General features: G+C 33.5%; 1 protein-coding gene and 1 long non-coding RNA gene across 3 annotated transcripts in view; one reads left to right on the top strand and one right to left on the bottom strand.

Moving 5' to 3' along the window:
• SCN9A (sodium voltage-gated channel alpha subunit 9) overlaps window positions 1-5551 on the top strand; it is a 180466-nt gene extending 174915 nt beyond the window's left edge. For both annotated transcript variants that reach the window (XM_005573366.5, XM_005573368.5), the window contains 3 exons: window positions 206-310; window positions 445-715; window positions 4070-5551. In XM_005573366.5, coding sequence (XP_005573423.3) covers window positions 206-310; window positions 445-715; window positions 4070-5262 — 1569 coding nt within the window. In that variant the 3' untranslated portion in view covers window positions 5263-5551. The remainder of the gene's footprint in view (window positions 1-205; window positions 311-444; window positions 716-4069) is intronic.
• LOC102123400 (uncharacterized) overlaps window positions 1-16104 on the bottom strand; it is a 107413-nt gene that overhangs the window by 41758 nt on the left and 49551 nt on the right. The window contains exon 3 of the long non-coding RNA XR_006691050.3: window positions 4116-4295. This is a non-coding gene — a long non-coding RNA (uncharacterized lncRNA). The remainder of the gene's footprint in view (window positions 1-4115; window positions 4296-16104) is intronic.

Genomic DNA, 16104 nt, shown 5'->3' with positions numbered 1-16104 from the left:
TTATATATGTACATTTAGCTGTGTTTGGAGACCCACGTTTCTACACATATATAATTATTTAAGACATAGTTTATGTATAGCTACCATGAACACAATAAAATACATTTTATTTCTATATTAACACATTTTAACCTATCTTAGTGATCTGTAGAAAGATCTAGACAATGATTCTGGTTTTAACTACATTTCTTTTTTGTTTCTTTACCTTGGAGGTCAAGACATCTTTATGACAGAAGAACAGAAGAAATACTACAATGCAATGAAAAAGCTGGGGTCCAAGAAGCCACAAAAGCCAATTCCTCGTCCAGGGGTAAAAAAAAATATGTATCTTTAGCATATAGATTTTCAAATTATTTCTAATTCATTTTTAATGCACATCTTTAATTTCTAGATACTACTTGAAAAATTTACTCTGCATTCAATATTATTCTCGTTTCTTTGCAGAACAAAATCCAAGGATGTATATTTGACCTAGTGACAAATCAAGCATTTGATATCAGTATCATGGTTCTTATCTGTCTCAACATGGTAACCATGATGGTAGAAAAGGAGGGTCAAAGTCCATATATGACTGACGTTTTATATTGGATAAATGTGGTTTTTATAATCCTTTTCACTGGAGAATGTGTGCTAAAACTGATCTCCCTCAGATACTACTACTTCACTATAGGATGGAATATTTTTGATTTTGTGGTTGTGATTATCTCCATTGTAGGTAAGAATATTTATTATTCAGATTTTATTTTTTGAGTAAAGCTACACTTCACTTATGCTCGAGGAAGTATATTCTGAATTCTTGAATGCAGATTTATTCTTGAGTAAGTCAGTATAATGAAAGAATGAAAAAATCCTAAAAAGCAAAATAAAAATATCTGTGTCTCTCATACTACAGTGTTTCTGGGTTTACGCTACAGGCCCCAAAGCCAAATATTTCTATCTGTTAGAAGGAAATTATACTTGTTGATATTTAGTTTCCAATATTACCTTTGCAAAGCTAGTTACCATGTTTATATATAGCTGTGTATATAGCTGTGTCTTGGAAAAACCAGTGTTGAATCTGAAATCACTTCTGGTTTTAGCACATGTGAGACTTGTCATTTGATTAATGATAATATCAATAGCCAGAATATCTGTGAATTTCTGAAAATTCTTCCAGAATTTAAAGTGAAGTTAAAGTCTCTAGAAATGCCAGTTTTATTTTTTAAGGCTTAATACTTCACAAGTGTATAAAATGTGAATCATTCCTCAACCAGCCATGGTCATGTCTGTGAATAACAGCACATGATTTTATACTTCCTACATATTCATTATCATGGCTGTTTTTCTATCTTCTTGGGGTTTTTTTCATTATTTTCACATATCTTGCAAAGTATTTTAGGATTGTATTTCTTTTTAGAATTATAAACTTTTAATAGAGATTATAGAGATTATTTACTACAAACTTAATCAACAGGTTATCAGTCTGAAAAGGTTAAAGGTTGCATAACTTAGACTCATAAAACTGAGTGCCACAGAACAGAATAAGCATTTAAAATCAATATTTTTGGAAAAGGATATTATCACCAGAAGTCACACCAAAATTGATATAGGAAAATCAATTAAAATTTAGATGAGAATTTCACACTAACAATAATAATTCTGAAAGCATTCCCATTAAGTCAGGGAAAAAAAGGTGTCCCTGTATCATCCCTGTTTTTAATAGTGTTGGCCAATGCAATTAGATAAGAAAACAAAGAGGTACATATATCCAAACAATGGAGCAAACGATCCTTATCTTAATATAATGACCTTCTTCATATAATGAAAGAAGTTCTTCATATAATGAATGACCTTCTTCATATAATGAGAGAATCAACTAAAAATAAATTCAATTAGAGTTGAAAAGGTACAAATTTTAAATTACATGTGCCAACACTAATAATCTTATACATGAAAAAAATAGAAAATCTGATTCACAATTGCAATAAAAATAAAGTAAATTATCTAACAATAACTTTATCATATGAGACTTCTGAAGAAAACTTTAGGATATAAAAGAAAGCTGAAATAATTGAAAGGATTATCATGTACTTAGATAAGCTTCTATCATTGTAATTAAGACTTTTTTATTTATTAATCTACAAGTTCAAGGGAAATATCAATGAGTCTTTTTATGCAGTGGGGGTAATAAATTGACAATAACAATGTAAGTCTAAATGATTCTAAATTCATCGGAAGAAAATTAGGGTGATAAGAGGTGGCTTATTCTGCAAAATATTAAGACTTATAATATTGATGTTAAGTAAAACTGTTCAAATACAAACGCTCAATGAGTTTGAAGAGAGAGTCCAAATTAAACTTTAATGTATAATTACCAATTTACTGAGTGAACGGATCACATGAATCAAAGTCTATAGTTAAAAAAAGAGATTCTAGTAGGAAATATGTGGAAATAGACATATAACCATATACTCTTATAGTCCTTTCTATTCATAACACAAATTTGTAAAGCTAAAAAAAAAACGAAGAAGAAATGACTGCACAAAAAAACAAAATATTCTTTGAGGAAAAAATCATCATAAATAAAAGGTTGAAAGACAAAAAATAGGGGAAATGTTTATGTAACAGTTAAGGCTGAGAAAGGATCAATACTTTAAATAGAAAATTGTTCTTATAAATTAATAAGAATATAGTAAAAATCCCAATAGACACATGGGAAAATACCAACTAAGCCAAAAACAGAAGTTAAAAACAACCAATAAGGATACAAAATGACAAAATACAAGACAAATTGTGGATTATTTTCACAAAAAATGCAAATAAATTACAATAGTAGATGTTTTCAAATGTCATGACCATTTTTTGGTAAAAAGTTATAAAGAAGAATGGTAGTACTCAATACTGGTGAACGTGTAAGGTATGAGCACATTCATATACTGCCATTAGAAATGTTAATTAGTACAGGCTTTCTGGAGATAGGTTCAGCTATATATAGTGTATTTATATATACACATACATACTATATATAGTATATATTATGTATATATATAGCATGTGTATATATATATGGTATATGTGTATACATAGTATGTGTGTATTTATATAACTGTATATATGCTGTTGAAACAAGTTCTGTTAATATATTATTAAAACATACTCATGCAATTAGGAGAACATACCTATTTAGATATTCATTTCAGTAACAAAAATGGAAACAGTATAAGTGCTAGTCTTCAATCTGTGGTTATTTTAAGAGAGCATTATACCACTATAATAAGTTATTTTGTTGTCATTTTTATGAAACTATCTCCATGACACATAAATAAATTAAAATAGGTTACAGGCTGGGAACCATGGCTCATGCCTATAATCCCAGCACATTGGGAGGCCGAGGTGGGTGAAATCATTTGAAGTCAGAAGTTTGAGACCAGCCTGGCCAACATGGTGAAACCCGTCCCTACCAAAAATATAAAAATTAACCAGGTGTGGTGGCGCATGCCTGTAGTCCCAGCTACTCTGGAGGCTGAGGCTGGAGAATCACTTGATCTTGGGATGCGGAGATTGCAGTGAGCCAACATCACGCCACTGCACTCCAACTTTGGTGATAGAGCGAGACCCTGTCTTGAAAAATAAATAAAAAATAGGCTACAAAAAAAGCTTATATAACATGAATACATTTGTTTGTGTGTGTACATATGCTTGCACAGAAAAATGTCTGAAGTGATACTCAAAAAAATATTGATAATAGTTATTGTTGTTGACATTTCAGGTGGTTTATATTTTCTTTTAGCATTTAATGGTATTGTTTGAATTTTCTATGTGAGTAGGTATTATTCTTAAAATTTAAAACACTATTATGGAGGAAGAAAATGGCCCATGAACTTAGTAAAAAGGAGAAAATGTCAGAATGGTAATGTCAGTCATTTTTCTTTGGAATTGCTTAATCCTTTTTTAAGTAATTGCATTCAGTATAAAATAACTGTCTTGAATTCATAAGAAACGAGTTGACAGATAAAACTGTTTAGAGTCATCATTTTATGTAGCATAGATATTTAGATATTTTATTTCTATTATTTTCCTCCACACATAGGTATGTTTCTAGCTGATTTGATTGAAACATATTTTGTGTCCCCTACCCTGTTCCGAGTGATCCGTCTTGCCAGGATTGGCCGAATCTTACGTCTAGTCAAAGGAGCAAAGGGGATCCGCACGCTGCTCTTTGCTTTGATGATGTCCCTTCCTGCATTGTTTAACATCGGCCTCTTGCTTTTCCTGGTCATGTTCATCTACGCCATCTTTGGGATGTCCAACTTTGCCTATGTTAAAAAGGAAGATGGAATTAATGACATGTTCAATTTTGAGACCTTTGGCAACAGTATGATTTGCCTGTTCCAAATTACAACCTCTGCTGGCTGGGATGGATTGCTAGCGCCTATTCTTAACAGTAAGCCACCTGACTGTGATCCAAAAAAAGTTCATCCTGGAAGTTCAGTTGAAGGAGACTGTGGTAACCCATCTGTTGGAATATTCTACTTTGTTAGTTATATCATCATTTCCTTCCTGGTTGTGGTGAACATGTACATTGCAGTCATACTGGAGAATTTTAGTGTTGCCACTGAAGAAAGTACTGAACCTCTGAGTGAGGATGACTTTGAGATGTTCTATGAAGTTTGGGAGAAGTTTGATCCAGATGCAACTCAGTTTATAGAATATAACAAGCTCTCTGATTTTGCAGCTGCCCTGGATCCTCCTCTTCTCATAGCAAAACCCAACAAAGTCCAACTCATTGCCATGGATCTGCCCATGGTCAGTGGTGACCGGATCCATTGTCTTGACATCTTATTTGCTTTTACAAAGCGTGTTTTGGGTGAGAGTGGGGAGATGGATTCTCTTCGTTCACAGATGGAAGAAAGGTTCATGTCTGCAAATCCTTCCAAAGTTTCCTATGAACCCATCACAACCACACTGAAACGGAAACAAGAGGATGTGTCTGCTACTGTCATTCAACGTGCTTATAGACGTTACCGCTTAAGGCAAAATGTCAAAAATATATCAAGTATATACATAAAAGATGGAGACAGAGATGATGATTTACTCAATAAAAAAGATATGGCTTTTGATAACGTTAATGAGAACTCAAGTCCAGAAAAAACAGATGCCACTTCATCCACCACCTCTCCACCTTCATATGATAGTGTAACAAAGCCAGACAAAGAGAAATATGAACAAGACAGAACAGAAAAGGAAGACAAAGGGAAAGACAGCAAGGAAAGCAAAAAATAGAACTTCATTTTTGATATATTGTTTACAGCCTGTGAAAGTGATTTATTTGTGTTAATAAAACTCTTTTGAGGAGGTCTATGCCAAAATCCTTTTTATCAAAATATTCTCAAAGGCAGTGCAGTCACTAACCCTGATATCCTAAGAAAGGTGGGCAGCATTAGCAGATGGTTATTTTTGCACTGATGATTCTGTAAGAATCGTAAGAGAACTCTGTAGGAATTGTTGATTATAGTAAACAAAGGTGATTCAGTTTTTTGGTTTTCAATAAATCAGAAGACCACATAGAAAACTTTTACATCTGCCTTGTCATCTTTTCACAGGATTGTAATTATTCATATTTCCCATGTAAATAAACAACACACACACACACAGAAAAATCTATTATTTATCTATTATTTGAAAATCAACAAAAGTATTTTGCCTTGGCTTTGCAATGAGATGCTTGATAGAAGTAATGAACATTAGTAATGAATGTTTAGTTAAAATGCATTATTAGGGAGCTTGACTTTTTAGCAATGTACAGAGGTTATTCTATATATTGAGGTGCTTAAATTTATTCTACATTGCATTAGAACCAATTTATATGTGCCTATAAAATGCCATGGGATTAAAAATATATGTAGGCTATTCGTTTCTACAAATGCTTTTCATTCATCTTGACTCACATGCCAACAAGGATAATACTTACCTTTAGAGTATTGTGTTTCATAGCCTTTCTTCTTTCATATCCCTCTTTGTTCATAGAATAACCACAGAACTTGAAAAATTATTCTAAGTACATATTACACTCCTCAAAAAATAAAGATAACTGAGAAAAAAAGTAATTGACGGAAGTTCTATTTGCTATTACTTATATAGCCTAACATTGGGCTGTGCTGCCCAAAATACTGATAATAGTCTCTTAAACTTTTGTCAAATTTTCCTGCTTTCTCATGCGGTATTGTTTAGTCATCCTTTAGCTGTAAGCAAAGTTGATGAAATCCTTCCTGATATGCAGTTAGTTGTTTGACCATGGTATATGTTTGAGCAGATAATAACCTTGGCACAGTATTTATTGCATCACTTGTATACAATCCTGTGTTTGGCAAGCTTTCAAGTCATATAATATGACAGACTTTCAACACAGATATATGTGTTTAGTATGAATAAAAAAGCATTGAAATAGGGATTCTTGCCAACTTGCTCTCTTGCCACCAACTTACTTTCCTAAATTATGGAAGTAATCTTTTGGACCTACATACTTCAATGTATACAATGAGGAAGATGTCACCTTCTCCTTAAAATTCTATTATATGAAATATATTTTGCCTCAATCAACACAGTACCATGGGCTTCTAATTTATCAAGCACATATTCATTTTGCATTAGCTGTATACATCTAGTTTTTTGAAAACACCTATTAATAGTACTTTGAAAAGAAATAACTGTAATGCTTTTTTTCATGAGTTTATTTCAGGAATATGAGATCTTTCTTCTATAAAGTCATTCATGCACAGGCAAAAGTTGAGCTACATAGATAGAACATAGTTTTATTTAGAAGATTTTTGTGGGAGGTTTTGAAGCGAATATATAAAACATCTTTCACTAATTTGCTTTTCATATTTAAAAAATAATAAATTACATTTATATAATAAATGTTTAAAGTACATATTTTTGTTGTTCTGAAAATTGAAAAAGAAAGGATTTAAATGTACTTATAGAAACAAACGGTTATGGTTAAAGAATGAGACAGGAAGTCTAGAATGTTTTTAAATTGTGATATATTTTACAACATCCGTTATGACTTTGAGACATTTGTTCTAATGTACGTATAAAACTATATCTAGGGCTAAAGATTCTTTATACCATCTTAGGTTCATTCATCTTAGGTTATTTGAACCACTTTTTAATTTAATATGAAAGACAGCATGCAGTGTTTTCCGAGACTATATAGATCATTGCATCCCATACCTGCCACGCCTGTTGGAAATAGGTTTTGATAATTTAAGTAGGGACCTACAAAAAATATATTACAGTCATCAAATTTTTTAATACATTCAATTAAGAATTTAACATCACCTTAAATTTGAATTCAATCTATCATTATTTCAAACTCACAAGTTAACTGCATTATGAATACTTATATAATATAGTATGAAAAGATGTTTGACAGGTTTGTGTGTAATTTTCTATTAATGTTTTTACATTGCCTTGTTTTTATGTAAAATAAAAAATATGGGCAACTGGTTCGTTAACACAATTTCTTCTTAGCTTTTCAAAAAAACATATAAAGTTGTTCTTTTTCCTATTTCATGAACTATGATTTTTTAAAAAATAACATGGTTAAGTTTTATATATATTTATGTTTGTTTCAGAAATGTCTACTTGTGACTTTTTATCAATTAAAAACAATATTTGGAAGAAAGAGCCTATTAAGTATAACCTTGAAGTAAAATTAGACTTCTCTTTCCGTGTGGATTACTGTTTGTACTGATTGTATCACCCTTCAGAAGGCACTGTCATATTAATATTTAAATTTTACAATCACTGAACTTATTACACCCAACAATACAGAATGGCAGTTACACTGAAGAATTTAATTTAGAATAAAATGGAAGCAAACAGGTTTTCTAAAAATTTTTTTTAACTGACCAGGTCTTGCTCTGTCACCCAGGCTAGAGTGCAGTGGCATGATCATAGCTCTCTGCAGCCTCAACTCTGGGCTCAAGCAACCCTCTTGCCTCAGCCTCCCAAGTAGCTAGGACTACAGGTGCATGCCACCATGCCCGGCTAATATTTAAATTTTTGTAGATAAGGGGTCTTGCTCTGTTGCCCCAGGCTAGTCTCAAACTCCTGGCTTCAAGTGGTCCTACAGCCATGACCTGCCAACATGCTGGATTACAGGCATGAGCCACCATGCCCCAGACAGGTTTGAACACAAATCTTTCGAATGAAAATTAGAGAATCTAATTTTAGCATTTTGATAGTTACCTAGTTTGCAAAAGATTTGGGTGACTTGTGAGCTGTTTTTAAATGCTGACTGTTGAACATCACAAATATTTAGCATGATTTTATAGAATTTTGATAGCTTTATTAAAAAGAGTGAAAATACAATGCATACATAAATAAAGCAGTTCTAAATAGCTATTTCAGAGAAACGTTAATAGAAGTACTGAGAGAAGGGCCAACAAATTAGGATGGCCAGGGAATTGGCCTGGGTGTAGGAGCTATGTATAAAGGCCACCAGTTTTTAAAAAATATCTGTGGTTTATTATGTTATTATCTTCCTGAGGAAAACAATCAAGAATTGCTTCATGAAAATAAATAAATAGCCATGAATATAATAAAGCTGTTTACATAGGATTCTTTACAAATTTTATAGATCTATGAATGCTCAAAATGTTTGAGTTTGTCATAAATTATATTGTAGTTATACTTGAGACCGACACATTGTAATATAATCTAAGAATAAAAGTTATGCAAAATAAAATTATGTTTACACGTATTTTCTGTTTCAGTGAGAAAAACCATAGGTGGGTAAAGTCAGTGCATATCTAAATAAGTTGCAGCAACTGACAGCTTTTTCCTTTTCATTGAAAGAAGGACAGCTTTAAACATCCTCCATAAGAAGTGTTCCCGGGAAACAAAGACAAGGATAAAGAATCTAGAATTCCAAAGCAATTTCTTGAAATCTACATCAAGGTTTGTGCAAGGGAGAAAATTGAGACAGGAAGCAAAAATATGCAAACATCTAGCCATGCAGTGATGTATACATTTTTGTGTAATAGCATTAAGAGGTGGTATAGCATACATAATGGCTAAGAGCTTTGGTTCATGGAGACTGTATTGTTCCTGTATGACACAGAGGTAGCCTGGGTTCTTACATTTTTAGTAGCAAAGTGGTTGCCATACTAACTACTATTACTACTAATATAAATTCTTGATTCTGTATTGTCAGTCATTGTTCTAACTTCTTTGTGTAGCTTGTCTCATTCTACCCTTACAACCACATCATGGAGTATTACTCTTTTTCTCATTTTACAGATGGGAAAGGTGTACCAGCTCTTAAGAGGTGATATAGCATACATAATGCCTAAGAACATGGGTTCTAGGACTAGAACTATATTTGTATCCCAGTTAAGTCATGACCCTATGAGTTTGCTAAATACATTCTTTAACCTATATGGGCCTCAACTTTCTTATCTATAAAATGAGGAGAAGAGTACTACTTCGTTACGTGGTTGTAATGACAGAATGAGACAAGCTTCATGAAGAAATTAGAACAATGACTGAAAACACATTAAGAATTTATATTAGTAGTAGAGTAGTTAATATGGCAATCAATTTGCTACTAAAAATGTAAGAACCCAGGCTACCTCTGTATCATACAGGAACAATACAGTCTCCATGAATGTTAAATAATGACAATATTTTCTCTATTTTATATGAGTAAGTATAACTATAGTGCCCAAAAGAGTTTCGTGCACCCATTGGTAGGTAGTAAATATTTAGTGAAGTGGCATATACACAAAATATTTCAAAATTTAGCTACTTTTGAGATTTATGAATTCAAACAACATATTAAAATCAGGAAATGTGCACATTTATAAAGGTTTAGCTTGTTCCCAAAAAGTACAGGTGGTTCTTCCCATTTTTAGCTGAGTAATTAATACAACCCTCTACTTTAGCTGTAAGCGTCAAGTCCTGTTGATGGTCATTAGGTAAGATATTCTAAAAATAATTGCTATACTAGGCCATTATTTCAACTTTGTATGTTATCATAATAGCATGTAAAAGGTGTAAAATATTCCTTGGGACTTCTGTACTGATAGTTGCAATAGCCATTCTGCAAAATAGAATTATAATCAGTGAATAATACTGTAATCCATTTCAACATAAGTGATTGTCATACACATAAATTTTTTACAACAACAAAGCTAAATTCTTTCACATTGTAGATAACACTATGCCATAACCCAAGCAAAATGAGCTGCAGGGTACATGGTAATCTCTCTCAAGGGAGGGAGAAATTACATACTAGCAAGAGCAGAAGGGATTTTGCTGCAATAGTATTTGATGCACACAGGAAATGAAACATGAATAATTGATAGTTATAAACAAGCAATAGAGTGAACATGCTACACTTAGCTTGAATCCCTATTACTCTGAGAGCCATATCTACATTAATAATTGATCTATCTGAGAAAAAGGTAATTTGAAGAGATTTATGAGACATTGGTAATAACTGCATCATTGTGCTTTAGCTTGAATCTTTTTAAATATATCCTTAGAAACAACAGAAACAATAGATAAAAGCAATGCACAATAAGTATACAGAAAATGTTCAGAGCTTGTTAAAATTTTTGAAAATCTAGTAGAATTGAGCAAAAGTTATTCCTGTTTAAGTTGTAATATTTGCTGGCATGACCTAGTTTTTATTTTATTTCCTACAAGACAAAATGTCTTCAAGTTAGTTTAGTTATATCCTTTTTATAAAAATATAATTCTTCTCTAATATACCGTCATGATTCATTTCTATTTTTAGTGATATACAAAATTTAGAATTTATGGGAAAATTACATCCAGTGAATATTAAGAATGCTTTCCCATTAAATTATTATTTCTAAATATGTGAAAACATAATCTGGGGTTCCATGTGCTGCTTTAAAGAAATACATTATTTTACTTATGGCTGGCCCTTCATCTGAAGAGTCTCCGGATTTACTCCCTTTAAATATCTTGTGTCTTCTACTCTGTACATTGACAATATGTTAAAATGTGCTTTCTCCTGCTCTTAGGCTACTCTTGAGAACTGCCCATTTTTATATGAGAAAGAACGATATCTTGCTCATATAAGAAAAGGATATAAACCAGCTGTGATACACTAATTCCTTCTAACAGAACAGAAAAAATAAATGCATGGGGTTACATGTGTCTTTATACACAACACAGATAACTATACCCAGGCTCCTGCCTCATAAAAATTGTGAGATAATACATCTGTATTATTTTAAGCTGCTAAATTTGTGATCATTTGTTACAAAGGCTCAAACACAAATGCATGCTCCTGTTTTCCAATGTACCATGCTAATATATAAATACAGATGAGCAAATGCGGCTAGAAAGGATATTTTATCAAACCACAATGGCTCATACAGACTGTGAGGGTAAAAAGAGAAGGACACTGATGAGACAGTTTGGCACACTGATCTTGCCCGCAAAAGACTGATGTAGAAAACAAAGGCTAATTGTTATCTTATCAAAAATTTAAAGGAGGAAATTTTCTTCCCTGTTGACTATCCTATTAGTGTCGACCATTCAGTGCAGCTTATTCTTGACAAAGCACCTTATCAAATTTTTACACAGAAGCCAAAGAAAATGGGCAATCTTAAGTAATTTTCTCAAAGTCAAAGAGAATCTGAAGTATACTTGTCCCACTCATGCTTTTAAAACATAGGCCAAGAGAATCTACAGCAAATGTCTTCTAAAATGTTTCATTTAGAACATAAAAAAGTTTCTATGTCAATACATTTAAGGAAGGGTGCATTATATATTTCACTCAGAGTAACATAATTCACTTTAGCATGTTACATGCTTGCAGAAGATATGAGACTCAGGAGTCAGAGACAATAATAGATTATTACTTGGAGCAATAGTAGGAGCCAGAGTATTATCATTTTTGTGTTGGTCTTAGACAGCTGGGGCTGCCATAATAATATACCATAGACTGGGTGGCTAGAACAACAGAAATTTATTTCTAACAGTTCCCGAGGCTGAGGAGTCCAAGATCAAGGTGCCAGCCAATTTCGTTCCCCACTGAGGGCTCATTTCCTGTCTAGCAGAGGGCAGCATTCTCACTCTGTCTTCACATGGAGGAGGCAGTGAGCTCTGGTCTCTCTTCTTTTTTCCATAGGAATACTAATCTCATGATGGAATATATATATATACAGTCAGTCCTCCATATCCATGGTTTCTGATCTGCGGATTCAACCAACTCTGGATCAGAAATATTTGGGGAAAAAATCCACAAAGTCCCGAAAAGCAAAACTTGAATTTGCCATATGCTGAGTACTACATTGAATCCATACACATGAAGTGATGTGTAGGTAATTTTAAAGTATATAGGAGGTTGTGTGTAGGTTATAAGCAAACACTATGCCATTTATAGGAGAGATTTGAGCATCTGTGGATTTTGGTATTCTCAGGGAGTCCAGAAGCCAATCCCCAACAGATACTAAGGGAAAACTGTATTATCATGATAAATAAATTACATTTTCCTTCATTACATTTTCCTTCATGACATTAGTACCACCATTCATCCAGTTTTCCAAACTAGTAATCCTCTTCATTAACCCTCCACATTTATTCACCAAGACCAGTTCATTCTACCACCTAATGTAATGTAAACCCATCAGCTTCTCTTAATTTCCACTGTCAATCCCTAATCCAATCCATCACCACTTTTAACCTCTTTATAAGACAATATGATAACCTATTTGGTTTATCTTCCTAAATGTATTCTTGTCTTACTTCCAAATCTATTCTCAGTACAGTAGCCAGAGTGGATTTTATGAGATTGTGACATTTCCCTGCTTAAAATTTTGGGTCATTTTCCTGCATGAAATTCTGTAATATTTCTCCATTATTGTTATGACAAATTCTAAAATCCTCAGCAAAGATTTTACAAGCTCTATACTGTTACAGTCTACAAGTTCTACAAGCTTTCCAGCCCTACACCATGTCAGCCTCACTGCTCTTATCTTCCCTCTTTCCCTATCTTAATCTGTGTGCTTCAGTCTCAATAGTTTTCTGTTTGTAGGGTCTTCTCAACAAAAGCATAGTGTATCCTTGGATTCTTATATTCTTATACAGTGCCAGTGCTTTCTGGCCTGAGAGAGACTACACAGCTCTTTCACATTGCAAGTTGAGTGCATGTTTGAAACTGTCCCACTGCTCATAAAATTAGTATAGAAAACTGGCATTTTTGAAGGACTAAGTTAAAAGTATTTTCCTCTATACCTTTAACAAAGTAGAAAAAAAAAGAGATAATGTCTGGTAGGAAATAAAGGGATTGAAAAATGAAAACTTTCACATACATTCTACATTAAAATCAGACATTAATTTCTCTAAGGTCTGAGTTTCTCAATATTGGCGATCTTGATACTTGGGCTGGATAATTCTTTGTTGTGAGTGGCTGTCCTGTGCATGGTGGGATGTTTAACAGCATCACTGGTCTCTAACCACTAGATATCAATAAACATTCCTAATTCCACCAGTTATGACAAATAAAAATGGCCCCATCTTTGCTAAATGTCCTCAGGGGGACAAAATCTTCCCCAGTGGACAATGACTGATCTCTGACAATGTCTATCAAGGTATGAATAATGGATGACCCACATTGCCTTTGCTATTAGTTTAAAAAACAGTGAGACTTACCCAAGATCTACTGAATTGGAACCTCTGGGGATAGACCCCCCAAATAATCACACAGCAACAGTGAAGACCATTACCCCAAAAATGACTAACTTGTTGTCCTAGGGATATTAAGTGCTCTTGATTTTCTCTTTTAAAATATTGCTGTAAATTCAAAATGGTGTCTTTCTGTGAGAAATTGAGTCAATTATCTTTAAGTTCAGGTGTTTCTTTTTGGCTAGCAGTTAAGCTTTGGGTACATTCAGACATGATAATTCTTCCTATGGGTATTCAAGAGTTTGGGTTGCCATTTTTATTATAATTACATGGAACATTCACAGAGATGGGATCACTTGTTCAAGTGGAGTTTCTTTGACATGCTAAGTGTTAGTGCTTTGTTACAATTTGCACTTTGAAACAAAGAACTTTTTTCCAAGAAAAATAATTCAGACATAATATTTCAGGTCAGCTTTTTCAGATCATATCCCGAATGAATAATAAGTGGGGCTTTATTTCATCACATTCATTTCATTACATTTAAGTTTTCTCATGCTGCTAGTTGAAAAAAATAGGTAACTTTTTCCTCAACTTCCTCTGAATAGAATTTTATATTCAGCATAGGCCCACCAAGCAGACATCCCTTAAACTGAGTGTGCTGTGATTCAAAACAAGTCAGAGGAAATTCTATATTGGAGGAGGAGGCAGATAAAAGTTTTCTAGGGCCTGAGACTTACACAATTCTCTAATTCAGATGTATTCCCCTCTAGAAATTTGTTTCAATAATATATAAGCTGTTTTTCCAGAGAAATATCACTCATCAACTAACTTTTTTTATTCTTTTTTTTTTTGTTTTGTTTTGTTTTGTTTTGTTTTTTGAGACGAAGTCTCGCTCTGCCGCCCAGGCTGAAGTGCAGTGGCCGGATCTCAGCTCACTGCAAGCTCCGCCTCCCGGGTTCTCGCCATTCTCCTGCCTCAGCCTCCCGAGTAGCTGGGACTACAGGCGCCCGCCACCTCGCCCGGCTAGTTTTTTGTATTTTTTAGTAGAGACGGGGTTTCACCGTGTCAGCCAGGATGGTCTTGATCTCCTGACCTCGTGATTCGCCCGTCTCGGCCTCCCAAAGTGCTGGGATTACAGGCTTGAGCCACCGCGCCCGGCCACTTTTTTTATTCTTAATAGTTATTTGATTTCTCACTCCCTTAAGTGTATTTTTTAAAAAAAATATTAAAAATACTCAACTTGTCTTAACATTTCCGGCCAAAGACAATGAATGAGACAAGGATTAAAATTTACAGTTAAAATATAAATGTATGCTTCTGACTGAAGATAGTTTATTATAATTTTCTGTGATGCTCTTCTCATTTTGAGAAATTATGAGTTACCTTTTTAACAAAATTTTATGGATGAAAAGAAAGTATGAAATACCACAGAAAATATCTTTTTCTCTTAAAAAAATCCTGTAAAGTTTATAACTACCAAACTTCTCAGTATCAAATCTAATTTTGACTCCCTCTAAAATTAATAAAGATAAAATTGTATTGTAACACCTCAACAACTCAGCTCATCTTGATATATTGATTCTTGTCCATGACCTTAATAGAATCAGTCTGATAAAGCTCTGATAAAAGAGGAGGAGGAGGAGGAAACCGAAGTGGGAAAAGAATTCTTCCATGCTTCATTTTCTGCCCAATTTATTTTCTTTTATTTACTCATCTTATCCTAATCACCTCATTTCTATCTTAAATTCAGAGCAAATATTAATAAGTGGTTTGGAGTCACCTAATTTGGCCTGGTGCTTGCAATTAAAAGACATGCTTATCTCTAAAGAATCATACATTGTCCATTTATTTTAAAGACAAGTGAGTCTGCCTCCTATAAGCCTCAGCCAGAATACTACTTAGAGCAGCATTATGGGCAAAAAGGAATCCGGGAGGGAGCCAGGAAAAATAAGATAAAAAATTGACTTTAGCGTCGTGACACTGAGCTGGAGCACTTTGATCTGCACAAGCTGAGGAACCATTCTGGCAGCTTCAAATGGTAGGCTTCGGCATTTTTCCCCTATCGCATTTCTTCCTGTCAAGTTATTTCCTCCTAGTGTAAGAGAACTTCCTCCCTGCTTCTGTCTCCTTGGGACCTAAAGTCAACAAAACTAATCTCTTCCGTTTTATGAGATCAATAAAGCAAATTAGACATGGCATTGAAAGTACTTAACAATTTAAGCCCTGCTTTTTGGAATGCAATCTTTTGTCTTTAGGAATTGTTTAAAAAATGTCAATATACAAACATATACATAGCAGTATCTTTTATATAATATCAAGAATTTAAATTTTTGTCACTAACAGTGTGGCTGTAAACTTGAACAATATAGCATACTTTCTGAACCTCAGTTTCTTTAGCTATAAAAGACTGATACTCAGCAGTTCCCAAGTATATAAACACATAGTAGAAACCAT

The sequence above is a fragment of the Macaca fascicularis genome, chromosome 12 (assembly GCF_037993035.2).
Source record: "Macaca fascicularis isolate 582-1 chromosome 12, T2T-MFA8v1.1".
In the NCBI taxonomy this organism is placed as follows: domain Eukaryota; kingdom Metazoa; phylum Chordata; class Mammalia; order Primates; family Cercopithecidae; genus Macaca; species Macaca fascicularis.
Note: the sequence above shows the minus strand (reverse complement) of the source record. Positions and strands in the feature narration are given on the sequence as shown.